We start from the raw sequence: 15532 nt of genomic DNA on the forward strand, positions 1-15532 counted from the left end.
GAACATTTTTATGGGGAAGCCAAAGTAATGGTCATTGTAGTTGTCATGGTAACTGGCCCATTCTAGGCCTTGTTCCTTGACACTGTATCCACTGATATGAATCTCATCTTTTTATTTTATATGTTCCCTGATCTTCTGGTTGAGCTTCAAGACACTCAGTTCTTTGTGGATAGTAAATAATGCATATGTCTTGATTGATTAACATAGAACTTAATCACCAGACATTTAATAGCAATTTCACTTACCAGTCATCATCTTAAAATTTCATCAAAAATATAGTACAAATTGATCATGCTACCTGTATTATTTTATGCTGTGATTTTTTTTTCTGTTTATGTGTGTGGTATGTTTTATATACATGTTCACATGGGTGGGTACACTTGAGTGTCCATGAATGTGAAGGCTTGAAGTTGACGTGTGTCTTTAATCACTCTCTACGTAATATGCTGAGGCAAGGGCTCTTGCTAAACACAGCTTATTGATTCAGCTAGTCTCACAAGCCAACTTGTTTCAAGTTGTTTCTGCCCATGTCTGCCTCATATGCACTGAGGTTACAGGTGGGTATTACACCCACCGAGCTTTTTAAATGGGTTCTGGGGGTTGGGCTCCACTATTCATGGCAGCGTAACAAGTACTTTACCTACCAATTCACCATCATCTTAGTCTTTATACTGTAATTCCTGTGCTAAATATCTTTTTCTTCCTTCCCTTCCCCCCTGTACCCCCTGCCTCCCCTCACCTCTGTGTGTGTGTATATGTTTGTCTGTCTGTCCCTCTCACACAGATCTAGAATGCAAAACCTTTCCCTATTAAATATATATTCCTTAATTTCTGTGTATGCATTAAATGCAAAGATGAGTAATTGGCATGCAAGGGTTTCTAACAGTCAAAATTTGAGTTTCTGTAGTTCCTTAAGAAATTTCTGGTCCAGCAAAATGGCTCCGTGAGTAGAGTGATTGTTGCTAATCTTGAACCTATTTTTGATTTCCCCCAGGACCCACATGATAGAGGAGAGAACTTGACTCTAGCAAGTGCTCTCTAACCTCTGCACTCATACCATGGCATGAATGCTTGTATGTGTACAAGGAAACATGTAATAAAATCTTTTACAAAAATATTTTTAAAGAAACTTCCTTCTTTAATAATTGAAAAAAAATGAAGGTATCAGAGAAAAAATGTTTAATATTTCTCTTTCAAACTTCTGTCTTAAACTAGGGAGGGAAAGCTCATTGAGTTTGTAACAGTGGAGTGAAAAAACACTTTCAGTGTACAGCATCTCTAGGTTTACTTTTCTACATCTCATTGTGGGCCAAGATCTTCAATCTCAAATCTCACTGGTCAATAAAACCTGTAGATAAGTGATTCTCTATCATGTCCCTTCATGAGTATTCTCTGAATCTATCTCAAGAGATTAATGTGTCATAATTTGCTTGGTTTGAGTCAACTCGCATTATAGAAGAAGTCTTCCTCAGTGACGTGTATCCTGGTTTTGCATCCTGTATTTTTCCTCCGTATCACTTTTATAATCACCCCTGAATATGCATCATAATGTTAGCTTCACACTAGCTAATAGAAGCATCAGCTTACAAGGTGCTAAGGGATGCTGTATATATGAAAACATTACTTCTATATACCCTAATCCAGGTTTCTCCATTTTGGCCATCACAAGCACATCAGGTCTTATAATAAGAGTGATTCACAAAACAACAACTGGGTAAAGATCTTCACCAACCTACATCTGACAGGGCTAATAGCCAGAATATATAAAGAACTGAAGAAGTTAAATATCAACAAACCCAGTAATCCAATTAAAAAATGGGGTACAGAGCTAAACAGAATTCTCAACAGAGGAATATCGAATGGCAGAGAAATACTGAAAGAAATGCTCAACATCCTTAGTCATTCAGGAAATGCAAATCAAAATGACCCTGAGATTTCATCTCACACCCATCAGAATAGCTAATATCAAAAACTCAAGGGATGATACATGCTGGAGAGGATGTGGAGAAAGAGGAATCTTCCTCCATTGCTGGTGGGAATGTAACCTTGTACAACCACTTTGGAAATCAGTCTGGCACTTCTTCAGAAAATTAGGAATAGTGCTACTTCAAGATCCAGCTATACCAGTCCTAGACATATACCCAAAAGATGCCCCACCATTCAATAAGGACATTTGCTCAACCATTTTCATAGCAGCTCTATTTATAATAGCCAGAATCTGGAAACAACCTAGATGTCCCTCAACAAAGGAATGGATACTTAAAGTGTTGTACATTTACACAATGTAATACTACTCAGCAATTAAAAACAAGGAAATCATGAAATTTGCAGTAAAATGGTGGGAACTAGAAAAAAATCATCCTACGTGAGGTAACCCGGAAGCAAAAAGAAACAAATTATATATATACTCACTTATAAGTGGATATTAGCCATATAATATAGGATAAACATATTAAAATCTGTAGCCCTAAAAAAGCTAAACAATAAGGAGGACCCTAGGGAAGATGCTTAATCCTCATTCAGAAGGACAAATAGGATAGACATCAGAAGTAGCAGAAGACAAGGAACAGGACAGGAGCCTTCCACAGAGGACCTCTGAAAGACTACCCACCAGGGTATTGAAGGATATACTGAGACTCATAGCCAAACTTGGGGCAGAGTGCTAGAATCCTTATGGAAGAAGAGGGATATAGAAAGATCTGGAGTAGACAGGAACTCCACAAGAGAACAACAGAGCCAAAATACCTAGGCACAGGGGTCCTGCAGAGACCGATACTCCAACCAAGGACCATGCATGAAGAAGACCTAGAAGCCCTGTTCAAAGGAAGCCCATTGACTGCTCAGTTTCCGAGTGGGTGCCCTAGTAAGGGGTACAGGGGCTGTCTCTGACATGGGCTCAGTGGCAGGTTCTCTGATCACCTCTGGCGGTGGAGGGTTGCAGCCTTGTCAGGCCACAGAGGAAGATGATGCAGCCCTTCTGATGAGACCTGATAGGCTAGCATCAGATAGAAAGGGAGGAGGTCCTCCCCTATCAGAGGCTTAGGGAAAGGGCATAGGGGGAGAAAAGGGAGGATGGGTGGGAATGGTAGGAGACAAGGGAGGGAGCTGCAGTGGGGATACAAAGTGAATAAATTGTAATAATTATGTAAATTAAATTTTTAAAAAAGTGATTCAAGGCATGGTCTTTGAAAGCATTCTTTTTTTCTAGGTTAATTCCTTACTAATTATGTAAGAATCCTGTTAGAAAGAATTTCACTTTCGTCTCTAAGGTTATGCTTCTCTTTTTTTCCCCCCCAGAAATTGGTCCTGCCTCAGTGATGGTGGGAAACCTGGTTTCTGGGAAGAGGATCGCCCAGGCTAGTGGCAGAGACCTGGGTCAGATAGAGGACAATGACCAGGCCCGGAAGGTGAGAACCGAGGTCAGAACTCAAATTATTCCCTTGACTCTAGAGATGTGTTAACTATTTGTAGAATCACACAGTCCCAAGTCCTCAGTGAGTCAGTTCCACATGTATTGCTGATTTCACATCTTTGATAATACTGTCACACCTCCCCACTTGTCATACAGTAGAGATTCATAGTCTTATTGGGGGGGTGGGGAATGAGGCTCTAAGAAATTTTATCATGTCACAGAAGTGAAGTGATATCATCAACCTGGACAGGACTGAGACAAATATTAGGAAACCATTGCTCTTCACCACTTTCTTTCTAAGTATCCCCACCAGCCCTGATGTGAAGCTCACACTGCCTCACAGTGATCTTTGTGTACAGTTTATGTCTTCTGGTTGTTAGCAGGTAGCTCTCCTTACAGCAGCTTAAAGAGCAAACATCTAGCTCCTCCTCACCCACACAGCAGAGCTCATAACTTGCCTATGTATTTCTGAGTCCCATTGCAGCACCTCAGCTCTGACAATGCTTAGGACTCCCTATTTTCCACAGCCCAAGATTAGGCTCATTCAGTATGGGCTATTAAGGAATGTGATAAAACCATTTAAATACTACCAGTGTAATAACATATAGAAATTTTTTCATTAAAAAAACTTGATTGTCATGTTCCCCTCACATAGTACATTTCTATTAATAAAACATATCAAGATGTATATGTTTCCTATATCTTCATGTGAAATGAGACTGTCCTTTTTATTACGTACTAAATCAGTATGATGCATTTAATCTATGTAACTTGTAATGAAATTTAGTAACACCAGAGAATTGGCATTCTACAGTCATATATTTAATAGAAGCTTTTTTTTTTAAAGTAAGTTAGATTAGATTTTTTTTTTTCTCCTGCACATAGCAGAAATCAGTGTTTTATATTCTGACAGCCCTGGGAGGAAAAATGACTGACTGTGTTGGCTGATGTTACTTATAAGGGGGATAGCTCTCCTCTTCCTTGGGCTGACTTGTAGAGAACTTGCCTAGCCAAGGGTAGGAACTGTCAGTCTCAGATACATTAAATTCTTTTTTTTTTCATTTTTTTTAAATTTATTTATTTTTTATTAATTACAGTTTATTCACTTTGTATCCCAGCTGTAGCCCCCTCCCTCATCCCTTTCCAATCCCACCCTCCCTCCCTCTTCTCCTCCCTTGCCCCTCTCCAAGGGGAAGAGGTCCTCCTCCCCTTCCCTGTCTTATCAGGATTGACTGCATTGTCTTCCTCTGTGACCTGGTAAGGCTGCTCCCCTCTGATGGGGAGGTGCAAAGAGCCAGCCACTGAGTTCATGCCAGAGACAGTCCCTGTTCCCATTACTAAGGAACCCACTTGGAGACTGAGGTGCCATGGGCTACACCTGTGCAGGGGTTCTCACATATCTCCATGCGTGGTCCTTGGTTGGAGTATCAGTCTTAGAAAAGACCTCTGTGGCCAGATTTTTTGGTTCTGTTGCTCTCCTTGTGGAAATCCTATCCCCTCCATGTATTTCTAAATAGCAGCAGGGAAAAGCCAAGTATTTTCTCATTCTTTTGATGACTTATTTGGCAGAGTTTTGTTTTGTTTTTGTTTTTAATGTGAATATGTCCTTGTGCTTCTGTGTAGGGAAGCATGCACTCAATTTATTTTACTTAATTTATTTATTTTACTCAATTTATTTTTACTTAAATATTGCGATTGCCTAACCCAGATTCCAGTGGCATGACCCTACCATCTTTGTGTCATTGCAGTTCCTGTTCCTCTCAGAGGTCTTACAGTGGAGAGCGCAGACCACCCCAGATCACCTGCTATACACACTGCTCAATTGTCGGGTAGGCTCTAAAGCGCCAGAGCTCATACTTCCTAATCTCTTACTTTAGTAGTCTGAACTTTTTCCTGGGAGGTCACCTTCTTTTATAATATTCACAAAGACTCTTCTTGGTTCAATGGTTAAATACTCTTAACAAACGTAACAGGGCCGGGGCTGTTATTTCAGCTGAGAGGTTACAATTCATTATGGAGGAAGTCGCAGCATCTGGAGCTGATACACAGTAAATTGTACTGTATCAGCAGTCATGAAGCAGATTGCAAAGCAATAAATGCATACTTGTTATTGCTTTCACCTTCTCCACAGTATTTCCCACCCAAAATTGAGAGGTTAATGTTATCTACAGTAGAAAGCGAATGTACTTCTAAGAGATTGTTTCCATATAAATGTGTTTTAGTTACATACTCTAGGGAATGAAAACCATTTCTACGTTATCAAGTTTCTGTTCAGTTTCATATTAGTAAATCAATTAAACTCATCCTCCTTAAAAGCACTTAGAAGTCAGAACTTAAATTTAGTAGCAAATATTAACAATAAAAGTTATGTGCAAAGGTCTGTTAAAGATCTGTTGGGGATTTTTTTCTGTTTTTTGTTTATTTGTTTAATATTTTTTATTTATTTAACTTTTTATTTTATGTGCATTAGTGTGAAGGTGTCAGATCCCGTGGAATTACAGACAGTTGTGAGTTGCCACGCACATGCTGGGAATTGAACCGGGGTCCTTTGGAAGAGCAGGCAGTGTTCTTAACCATTGAGCCATCTCTCCAGCCCCCTTATTTGTTTATTTTTTTGGCCTTTCAAGACAAGGTTTCTCTGTGTAGCCTTGGGTGTCCTGGACTCACTTTGTAGACCAGGCTGCCTGCAAAGTCACAGAGATCCACCTGCCTCTGTCTCCCAGAGTGCTGGGATTATAGGCAAGCAGCACTGTACCCAGCTTTTTCTTTTTCTTACTTTTCTTACTTTTCTTTATGCTATGGAACTAAAGCTTGAAATATAGACCATAATGGTAAAACCTCTTGTCAAGTACAGGCACTTGTAAGTCTATAAATCTGAGGCCATTTAGGATTTCTGATTATCAAAGTTTTAAGTGCTCAAAGGTTTGGCTTCTGGTTATCAGGGTTTGTTTGCATGTGATTGAATTCCTCTGAATATATGTACTTGGACATCCTTCACCTTAATCTGCCATAAAGGTATTTATCAGCTTAAACTTACCTTTCTGGAGTTGGTCAGATGGTCATCATATACAACATCTGTTTAAGATCTTATCCAAGAGAGTCTTTGGAGACAACAAAGAGCATTTCATCATAGTTCCCCTGTTCTCTGAGTGTCTAATGGAATGCCTCCCCTCTGAGGGGCACCCTGTGTTCACAGCCCATGGACCTCCTTCTATATATGGTCACACAGCCATTTAGTCATAGAGCCTGAACTCTGAGAATTCAGTAATCACATATCCATGTATCTGAAAAATTATTCCCTCCTTTTTCAGTTTCATTACATTTTTATTTGTCGTGTGTGTGTGTGTGTGTGTGTGTGTGTGTGTGTGTGTGTGTGTGTGAAACAACATGCAGTCAGAAGACAACTTGTGGGGATCAGTTCTCTCTTTCCATTTTGTGGGTCCTGGATATTGAACTCAGGCCTTTCAGGTTAGCATATATCTTTATCTGCTGAGCCATCTCTGGTCTCAGACTTTCATTTTCATCTTTTTCATTGAGTCTATCTTCAGCCTACAAATATAGACATGATTCCCCTTCCTTCATACAACTACCCAGTTTCATCTTCCTTTACATCTGTGATACTTTTATTCCCCGTTAATCTCCTCTTCCTGGACTCTCCTGGACCTCTTCATGTGGTGGTTTTCCTGTAAGCTCCTCTTGACTTTCCTTTGTTCCTAGCCTCCATGGCTCTTCCTCTTCGAATACTTCCTCCAAAGTGATAACTAGAATGTAAGGCCTTAACTATAACTAACCTCCTTTTCAATGGGCCTGGTACCTTCTCAGAACTTTTAATGGGTAGAGCTTCCTTTCTTTTCCTAATTTTTCTAATACTGCCATGGTGAGTATATCCTGTACAAGCTGTCAACAGAGAGCAAATCAGACATGAATCACTTTTAAACTCCCCCTTTAACATTGCCTAATACCTTGCTCCCATTTTTCTAAGATGAACACATACCTGTGTTCAAACTTTATAAAAGTCTAAGTGGGTAGCACAAGAGTTAGTAAATCCTTGTAGATCCTTGTAGACACAAAAATTCAAACGTGATGGCAGTGTATTTATGGACAAATAGTGAAAATAGCAGTGTTCTGCTTTTGTCTAACTGTAATGAAGATACCCCAGTAGCTCCTTGGAGTGTTGTCAGGATACCAGGCTTGGCATCCAATCAGTGTGACCTTTTAAACATAGTCTCCCAGTTCCACCTCACTCCACAGTTCACAAACCACGCGGATTCCCTTTGTCTCCTATCTCTGCACTACATACTCTGTCTTTCCCATCTTGCCATCACGTATTCAGTAATCACTCATCACAGTAGCGCTTGTGAAGCCTGGAAGGTTGCTTGTGTATTTTTTCTTTTAGCCTCTGGAAGGTTTTTTTTTTTTTTTTTTTTTTTTTTTTTTTTTTTTTTTTTTTTTTTTGAGACAGGATTTCTTTATGTAGCCATGGCTGTCCTGGAACTTTCTCTGACCAGGATGGCCTTGGATTCAGAGATACACCTGCCTCTGCCTCCCAAGTCCTGTGATTAAAGGTGTGTACTATCACTGCCCGGCTCTGCAAAGTATGTTTAATAATTATGAATTTGACCTGTATTTTAAAGCTATCATTCTTGGACCATGGGTCTTTTCAGATAATTGAAACACTTGACTTCAGAATGTGAAGGGTATTTTTCATTATTGCATTCAGTATCTATTCATGTGCTTGCATCCTTGGCAACTGAAGTTAGTAGGTATGAGGTAGCAAGATTGAAGGTTGGAATAGTGCTTATTAAAATGATCAGGAATAGTAGAAAACTTTCTGTCTCAAAACATGAAGAATATCTTTTTTTTTTTTTAACCAGGAACTTCAGCCAAGTCATTTAATTCTTTTCTTTATTTGTAGTAAATACATTTATATACTTATTTATGTATTTTTTTTGTTTTGTTCTTTTTTTGTTTTTTTGTTTTTTTTTAATTTTATTTTTCTTATTAGTTAAATTTTGTTAACTCTGTGTCCCAGCTGTATCCCGCTCCCTCATTCCCTCCCCCATCCCACACTCCCTCCCTCATCTCCTCCCTGCCCCTTTCCAAGTCCACTGATAGGGGAGGACCTCCTCCCCCTTCATTTGACCCTGTTTTATCAGGTATCTTCAAGGCTGGCTGCAAAGTCCTCCTCTGTGGCCTAACTGCTCCTCCCCTGGGGGTGGGGGGAGGTCAAAGAGCCTGCCCTTGAGATCCTGTTAGAAATAGTCCTTGTTCCCCTTACTTTGGAAAACTACTTGGTTACTGAGCTACCACGGGCCACATCCGAGCAGAAGTTCTAGGTTATATCCATAGATGGTCCTTGGTTGAGTGTCAGTCTCAGAAAAGACCCTGTGCCCGGATATATTTGGTACTTGTAGAGCTCCTATCCTTTCCATATGATACTAACTCCCCTTCTTTCATATAATTCCCTGTACTCTGCCGAGGGTTTGGTTATGAGTCTTAGTGTCTGCTTTGAAAGACTGCTAGGTAGAGTCTTTCAGATGCCTTTTGCGGTAGACTCCTGTCATACATTCAATGCGCATCCCATTTGTCTTTCTAAATGAGGATTGATCATCTTTGCCCGTTCCGCTTTCTTGATTATCTTCTTTAGGAGTATAGATTTCATTATGTTTATCACATCTTGTAGGTCTCTATAAGCGAGTATATACCAAGTTTGTCTTTCTCCTTCTGGGATACTTCACTCAGAATGATCTTTTCTAGATCCCACCATTTGCCTGCAAATTTCATGATTTCCTCCTTTTTGATTGCTGAGTAGTATTCCATTGTGTAAAAATACCATAATTTCTGTATCCATTCCTTCGTTGATGAACATCTGGGTTGTTTCCAGGTTCTGGCTATTACAAATAAAGCTGCTACAAACAGGGTTGAACAAATGTCCTTGTTGTGTACTTGAGCAAATTTTGGGTATATACCTAGGAGTGGTATAGCTGGGTCTTGAGGTAGCACTACTCCTAATTGTCTGAGAAAGCGCCAGATTGACTTCCAAAGTGGTTGTACCAGTTTACATTCCCACCAGCAATGGAAGAGGGTTCCCCTTTCTACACAACCTCTCCAGCATGTGTTGTCCCTTGAGTTTTTCATCTTGGCCATTCTGATGGGTGTAAGGTGAAATCTCAGGGTCATTTTTATTTGCATTTCCCTAATGGCAAATGAGGTTGAACATTTCTTTAAGTGTTTCTCTGCCATTCGATGTTCCTCTATCGAGAATTCTCTGTTTAGCTCCGTTCCTCATTTTTTAATTGGATTACTTGGTTTGTTGCTTTTCTGCTTCTTTAATAGTGACCAATGCATGTTAGTTCCTTTTTTAATGGAGTCGGTGATCTTACCCTGTTTCATTGCTTGTTTTCTTTTCATTTTTGTTGGGATATTATCTGTATGCCCTGTTTTCTTGGGTGAAGTTGTTTTCATTGGATTGGAGTTTTCCTTCTTGTATCTTCTGTAGGGTTGGTTTGCTGTGTAGATATTGTGTGGATTTAGTTTTGTCATGGAATATTTTGTTTTCTCCATCTATGGTGATTGAAAGCTTTGCAGGGTATAGTAGTCTGGGTTGACATTTGTGATCTCTTAGAGTCTCCATGATACTTGCCCAGTCTCTTCTGGCTTTCATAGTTTCTGATGAGAAGTCCGGTGTGATTCTGATAGGTCTACCTTCATATGTTACTTGGCCTTTTTCCCTTGCTGCTTTTAATATCTTTTCTTTGTTCTGTAGATTTAGTGTTTTGACTATGATGTGATGTGATGTGTTTCTTTTCTGGTCTAGTCTATTTGGTGTTCTGTAGGCCTCTTGTATATTTATGGACATCTCTTTCTTTAAGTTGGGAAAATTTTCTTCTATGATTTTCTTGAAAATATTTTCTGGACCTTGGAGCCTGGAGTCTTTTTCATCAATTCTTATTATTCTTAGATTTTGTCTTTTCATAGTGTCCTTGATTTCTTGGATATTTTGTGATTGGAACTTTTCTAATTTTACTTTTTCTTTGAGAGAAGTATCAATTTCTGCAAGTGTGTCTTCACCTTCCCCAAACAAGTTTCGGGGTGACCCGAGACCAAAGTTTTCACCTCCTGCGATTCCCTGTTGTTTAGAATGCCTCACCTTTGTTTTCCTGGGTTAGAGGTCCTTCCACTCACCAACTCAGACATTTAGCTCTTCCACAGCTCAGAAACTGTATGTGCTAGTCGACATCTTGGCTCCGCCACCTCCTTATTTATGTATTTAAAACGTGAATTTTTATTTGCTCTTTTCTTCACTCCTTAATTTTTTTTTTCATTGTTAAAATGGTGTCAAGTTCATAGTCATTGACTATGAAGTTTGTTATGTTTAGAATGGATGTTGACCTCTGTATAACTTTGCCTTACCAGCCTGTCATGAAAACTCTCCCACAACTTATTTTAGAAGACAATATTAACTTGATGAAACAACTTCACCTATAAATCTTCTTTTTATCCAGTGGTTTCAGAATAGAAATAAATTTTTCCCATGAATGTTGATGAGGACATTGGGAAATGATGTCTGAAGCTAAATGATTAATGCTTCAGGGAAACTCTCACTTGGAACTTGTGTTCTTTTTTTTTTTAATTAATTACAGTTTATTCACTTTGTAGCTCAGTGTTCTTAACAAGTAGTGCTTGGGAAAATGAAACATGTTTCTGAACTTGGTAGTATTTCTATTGCAGTAAAAGATTGTATTAAGATCTTCAAAGTGGATAGAGGCTTCAGAGATAGCTCAGTCAGTATAGTGCTTACCTTGTAAGCATGAAGACATTAGTTCAGTTCCTGAGCTACACAAGGAGAGGTGGGTTGGAGATGAAATGCTTATAATCCTTGCCCTAGGAAAGGAGAGACAGGTGGATCCCTGGGTATAAGGCCACTGAGAGACCTCGTCTCAAGAAAGGTGGGATGGGCAGCACCTTATAGATGAACTATACCTGAAGTTGCCTTCTTACCTTCATGTGCCTGTGCACAAACATATACCCTCACAACATGAACACAAACACACAAGACTATCAAAGAGCAAGTGGCAATGAACTCATATATGATGGAGTTATGTCATATTCAACCTTGTAAGTTAGAAAGGAAGAAAAGAAATAATGTCTTATATCATGATTGACATTCAAACTGAGAACTTACTGTGAGCTACTCTTCGGATAATGTAGGGAAGGGGCAGAGGGAAGAGGGATCTCAACACATACCACATCTCCCACGGGCCAGTGAGGGATTCCAATATTCAGGGGAAGACTATTGTCTGACTATTTTGACCTGTCAGTTCCCAATAATGACACAGAGACTTACTATTATTTATTATAGCTAAGACCTTAGCTTGCTACCTCCCAACTAGCTTGAATAATTTAATTAACCCCATCTATTCTAGTACACATTGGCCACATGGCTTGTTACCTCTCCTCAATCTAACTTCCTCCATGTCTGGCTGGCAAATCCTTGTATCTCTTAATTCTTCCCACAGTTCCCATCTCTGGATGGATTTTACCTTTCCTCTTTTGCCTAGCTATAAACTGTTATTTCTTTACTAAACCCAGTCAGAAGGTGATGGAGAAGAGTGTTTAATTAACAATACCAAAATTCAGACAGTTCTCAGCTCTGTGCTGACACAGAAATCAACATTTGAATAATACAAAGACAACCTTTACATAGTACGTAAAAAGATAATCCCAACAGAAGACAGTGTTTATTCAACATGTTCTTTCCAGGCAAGGTGGTCACCTCATCACATAGCCATAGCTGTGGAGCAAAACTTATGTCAGACTTGCAAATATGATAGTCTACCTCTTTCCCACATAGGAGCTTCTAAAGGGACTTGAGGGTAATACCAATGAATTTCAAGTCTCTGTACATGATAGCTTCAGATCCTAATTACCACAAAGCATATTTCTCTCCTGCACCATTGTCATAGAGTGTGATGGGTTAATTTTTATGTTAACCCCATGAAATGGCAAAGAATGTTTTAGAAATTGCTTTAGAACTTTATCAAAGATAAAAGAAGGCATGTGAGTTAAGTTTCACATTTTGTTAAAAGCCCATTAGTAGGAATTTTCAGTAGCTAGAACTAAAGTTATTTTCTAGAAATTATTGACTGGTGATGTGAATAATCCAAACTTCTCAAACCAAAGAAAGGGAGAGGGTGCAAATCATGGGCTTTGTCTTCCATCATCAGGTTATTGATAAGCAGTTGTATTGGTCCAGTAAAATCTCTGAGGCAGATCATTTTATTTTTAAAAGTTTACATTGGTGTGTTCACCTGCTCACCAGTGGAGAGAGAGGGAAAGGCCTTGGGAGCTGCCTTGTGGGAGCTGGGATTCGAACCGCAGTCCTCTGGAGGAATAGCAGGTGCTCTCAACCTGCTGAGCCATTCACACCATTCTGGGGACACAAAGTTGAGAGGTCATATATTATGATGGTGTTCTTGCTAACAGAACCCTGAGATAGTACAGAGTGTCATGTGAAAGGAGAAGAGTAACTCAGACTTTGGATGCCTATGTGTGCTGGTCTCTTTTTCTTCTCAGAAATCCATCATTCAACCACGGAGTTTCTGTTCTGATGATATCATGTAATAATCCTACTTTCTTCCCTAAGATTTTACCTCTAAACTCTGTGGTCTTAATGTTTGCAGCATTCTCATATTTCATTGTTGGAATTAAAATTTAACCTATGGTGCTTTGGAGAAAATTCAGACCACATACAAACTATAGTAGAGATTCATTTTAGCTCTTTTGAAGGTGAAAGAAAATCAGTTAGAGAAATTGCAACTATCTTAGGCAGACATAGGCATACTGCAACAGTACCATGGTGATACACACCCCAATAACAAGTAGCTGTTCTCAGTAGGGATAGATGAGTACGCCAGTTCTGTCAGCTCTTTCTGAGATATAATGCTAGAGAGCCAGGAGGCTCATTTCCTGTGTATGACCGTAGATGGTATTCTGCCTTTCCTCATAAAGAAACTGCCATTCTCTAATGTCAAGGTAAGTTTGATGAGGAGCCTTACCATCAGCTTTGCTGTTCATTATCTCACCCCTATAGTTGCTTTAAAGAGCTCAATGGTCCTTAAGTCCAGGGAGGTTTGTGTTTTGATTCATGCTGACAGACATGTCCATGACTAAATGCTCAGAAGAATGCTAAATTTTGAAGGCACCAAATTATAACTTTTTGTCTGTGTTTCTTAGACTCATGCCATCTCATACACTTACACCTACACTTACTAAGCATCTTTGCTTCATTCTGCTCTCACTAGTCTACATTACATACCAGTTTATGTTTTCTTATTTTAATTTTTCTGTCATGCAAAGGAAAGTATGTGGGAAGGAAAGGACCAGTTTAGAGACTTGCAAGCTAAGCATCTCTTCTCTCTAAAACACCAGTCACAGCATCAGTGGATGTCTGAAGGTTAATTCAGCTGTTACCTGGATGACTTCATACTGCCCTACCTTTTTTTGTATCAGTCATCAAAGATAACAACTTGGCCTCATAGAATCCACTGTGATTAAACAGGTTTTATTTTTTGCTGAATATTCTGCTAAATATGAGGTACTGGTATGAGTATCTTAATGCATCATAAAATACTTCCCTAAACTCCCATCAGGACCTCCCTTTCTAGCCATGTATATTTATGACATGGGACATTTGGAACAGGAATTCTGTGTGTTTTTCCAGGCACTGCTCCCAAACAGCCCAGAGGCTCTGGCCATTTTGGTCCATACAGCTGTTTTCTATATGGTAGCTCTTCCACCAGCTCATTTAAGATCTCACTTTCACAAATATCTTTCACTTGGGAGTTTCAGTCTTTGAGCCTTGAATCTCACTGTATTTTCCTTTAAGTCCCACAAGCTCCTACATCCTTTTTCCAAACTATTTACATAAATATGATACACTTAACACATGACCAGTTTTCACTTTCAGCTTAACTTGTCTTCTTCACTCCATAGAGTACCAGGTAGAAATGTCTATTGCTTTAAAAAAAGGGGGGGGCTATTTCAAAGTACCCATGGACTATTATATCTTCTCACCTGTGATTAATGCAAACTATACATTGTATCCTCAGGTTTTTTTTTTTTTTAAGTTAGCTGAATGTAATTTGTAGAAAGCTTACCTCTTCTACTTTCTTGTGTTGAGACAGGTTAGTACTATGCAGTGCAGGATGCCTGTAAATAACTTGGACTGGCCTCTAACTCTTGATAATCGTGCCTGAGCTTCTATAATGTAGTTTATTCATGCATGAAAGGCATATATTTCGATATTTCTTAGTGCCAATAGGATACTGTACTTCTTTCAAGGTATTTTTAGCCTTTCTTTGTTTTGCAAATTTTAAAAATCTACGTGAAAATTCACTTGAGCTGTGTAGCTGAAGATCTAGTGACAGTTGCTGGCTTTTGAAGAGGGAGAGTCCGTTTTCTCTCGGCACAGTAGGGGGGAAGGATGAAAACATTCTAAATGTGACCATTATAATTGTGGTTCTGTGACTATACCAAAACCCACTGACCTGAGCATTTCATTTAAGTAGAATATATGATGCATGGTCTTCTATGATGAAGATCTCTCTAAATACCTGTTCTTGTGATGCTCAGGGAACAATAGCAAACTCCTTGACGTGTGTTCAGCTACACAAGCGTGCAGAGAAGATAGCAGTGATGCTGATGGAAAGGGGCCACCTACAGGATGGAGACCATGTGGCATTAGTCTACCCTCCAGGTAAAGCAGTAGGATCAGTCCTGACCCCTAAGAGGGGTAGCAAGGACAGCGAGGGGAGGAAACAATTCGTTGACCCCAACAGTACTTGCAGAGCTTCTGGGTTACTGCCTACTGTGTTCTTTGTGTCTGTTTAGATTCTCACCAGACCCATTTGCTTCTAGTTATTCTCACTCACTGTTTTAGAGGCTTAAAGCAATACCTACCCAAACTTTTATATCTATATTTTATTAAGCTACTAAGGTAGTTCATATTTTTGGTAGTAATTAAGTATTCAGCTCCTAGACATAATCATACCTTTGAAGTATTGGATAGATAGATAGATAGATAGATAGATAGATAGATAGATAGATAGATAGATAGAT

At 39.3% G+C, this 15532-nt stretch overlaps 1 protein-coding gene across 5 annotated transcripts in view; it reads left to right on the plus strand.

The window, feature by feature from the left end:
- The window catches only part of Dip2c (disco interacting protein 2 homolog C), a 420838-nt gene that overhangs the window by 356364 nt on the left and 48942 nt on the right, over positions 1 to 15532 (plus strand). For 3 of the 5 annotated variants that reach the window (XM_055603914.1, XM_055603911.1, XM_055603913.1), the window contains 3 exons: positions 3298 to 3407; positions 5161 to 5241; positions 15047 to 15170. In XM_055603914.1, the coding sequence (XP_055459889.1) occupies positions 3298 to 3407; positions 5161 to 5241; positions 15047 to 15170 (315 nt within the window). Of the gene's footprint in view, positions 1 to 3297; positions 3420 to 5160; positions 5242 to 15046; positions 15171 to 15532 lie in introns of all 5 variants that reach the window. The other 2 variants (XM_055603910.1, XM_055603912.1) reach the window with 1 other exon arrangement.

The sequence above is a fragment of the Psammomys obesus genome, unplaced genomic scaffold (assembly GCF_907164565.1).
Source record: "Psammomys obesus unplaced genomic scaffold, mPsaObe1.curated_primary_1811, whole genome shotgun sequence".
NCBI classification, from domain to species: domain Eukaryota; kingdom Metazoa; phylum Chordata; class Mammalia; order Rodentia; family Muridae; genus Psammomys; species Psammomys obesus.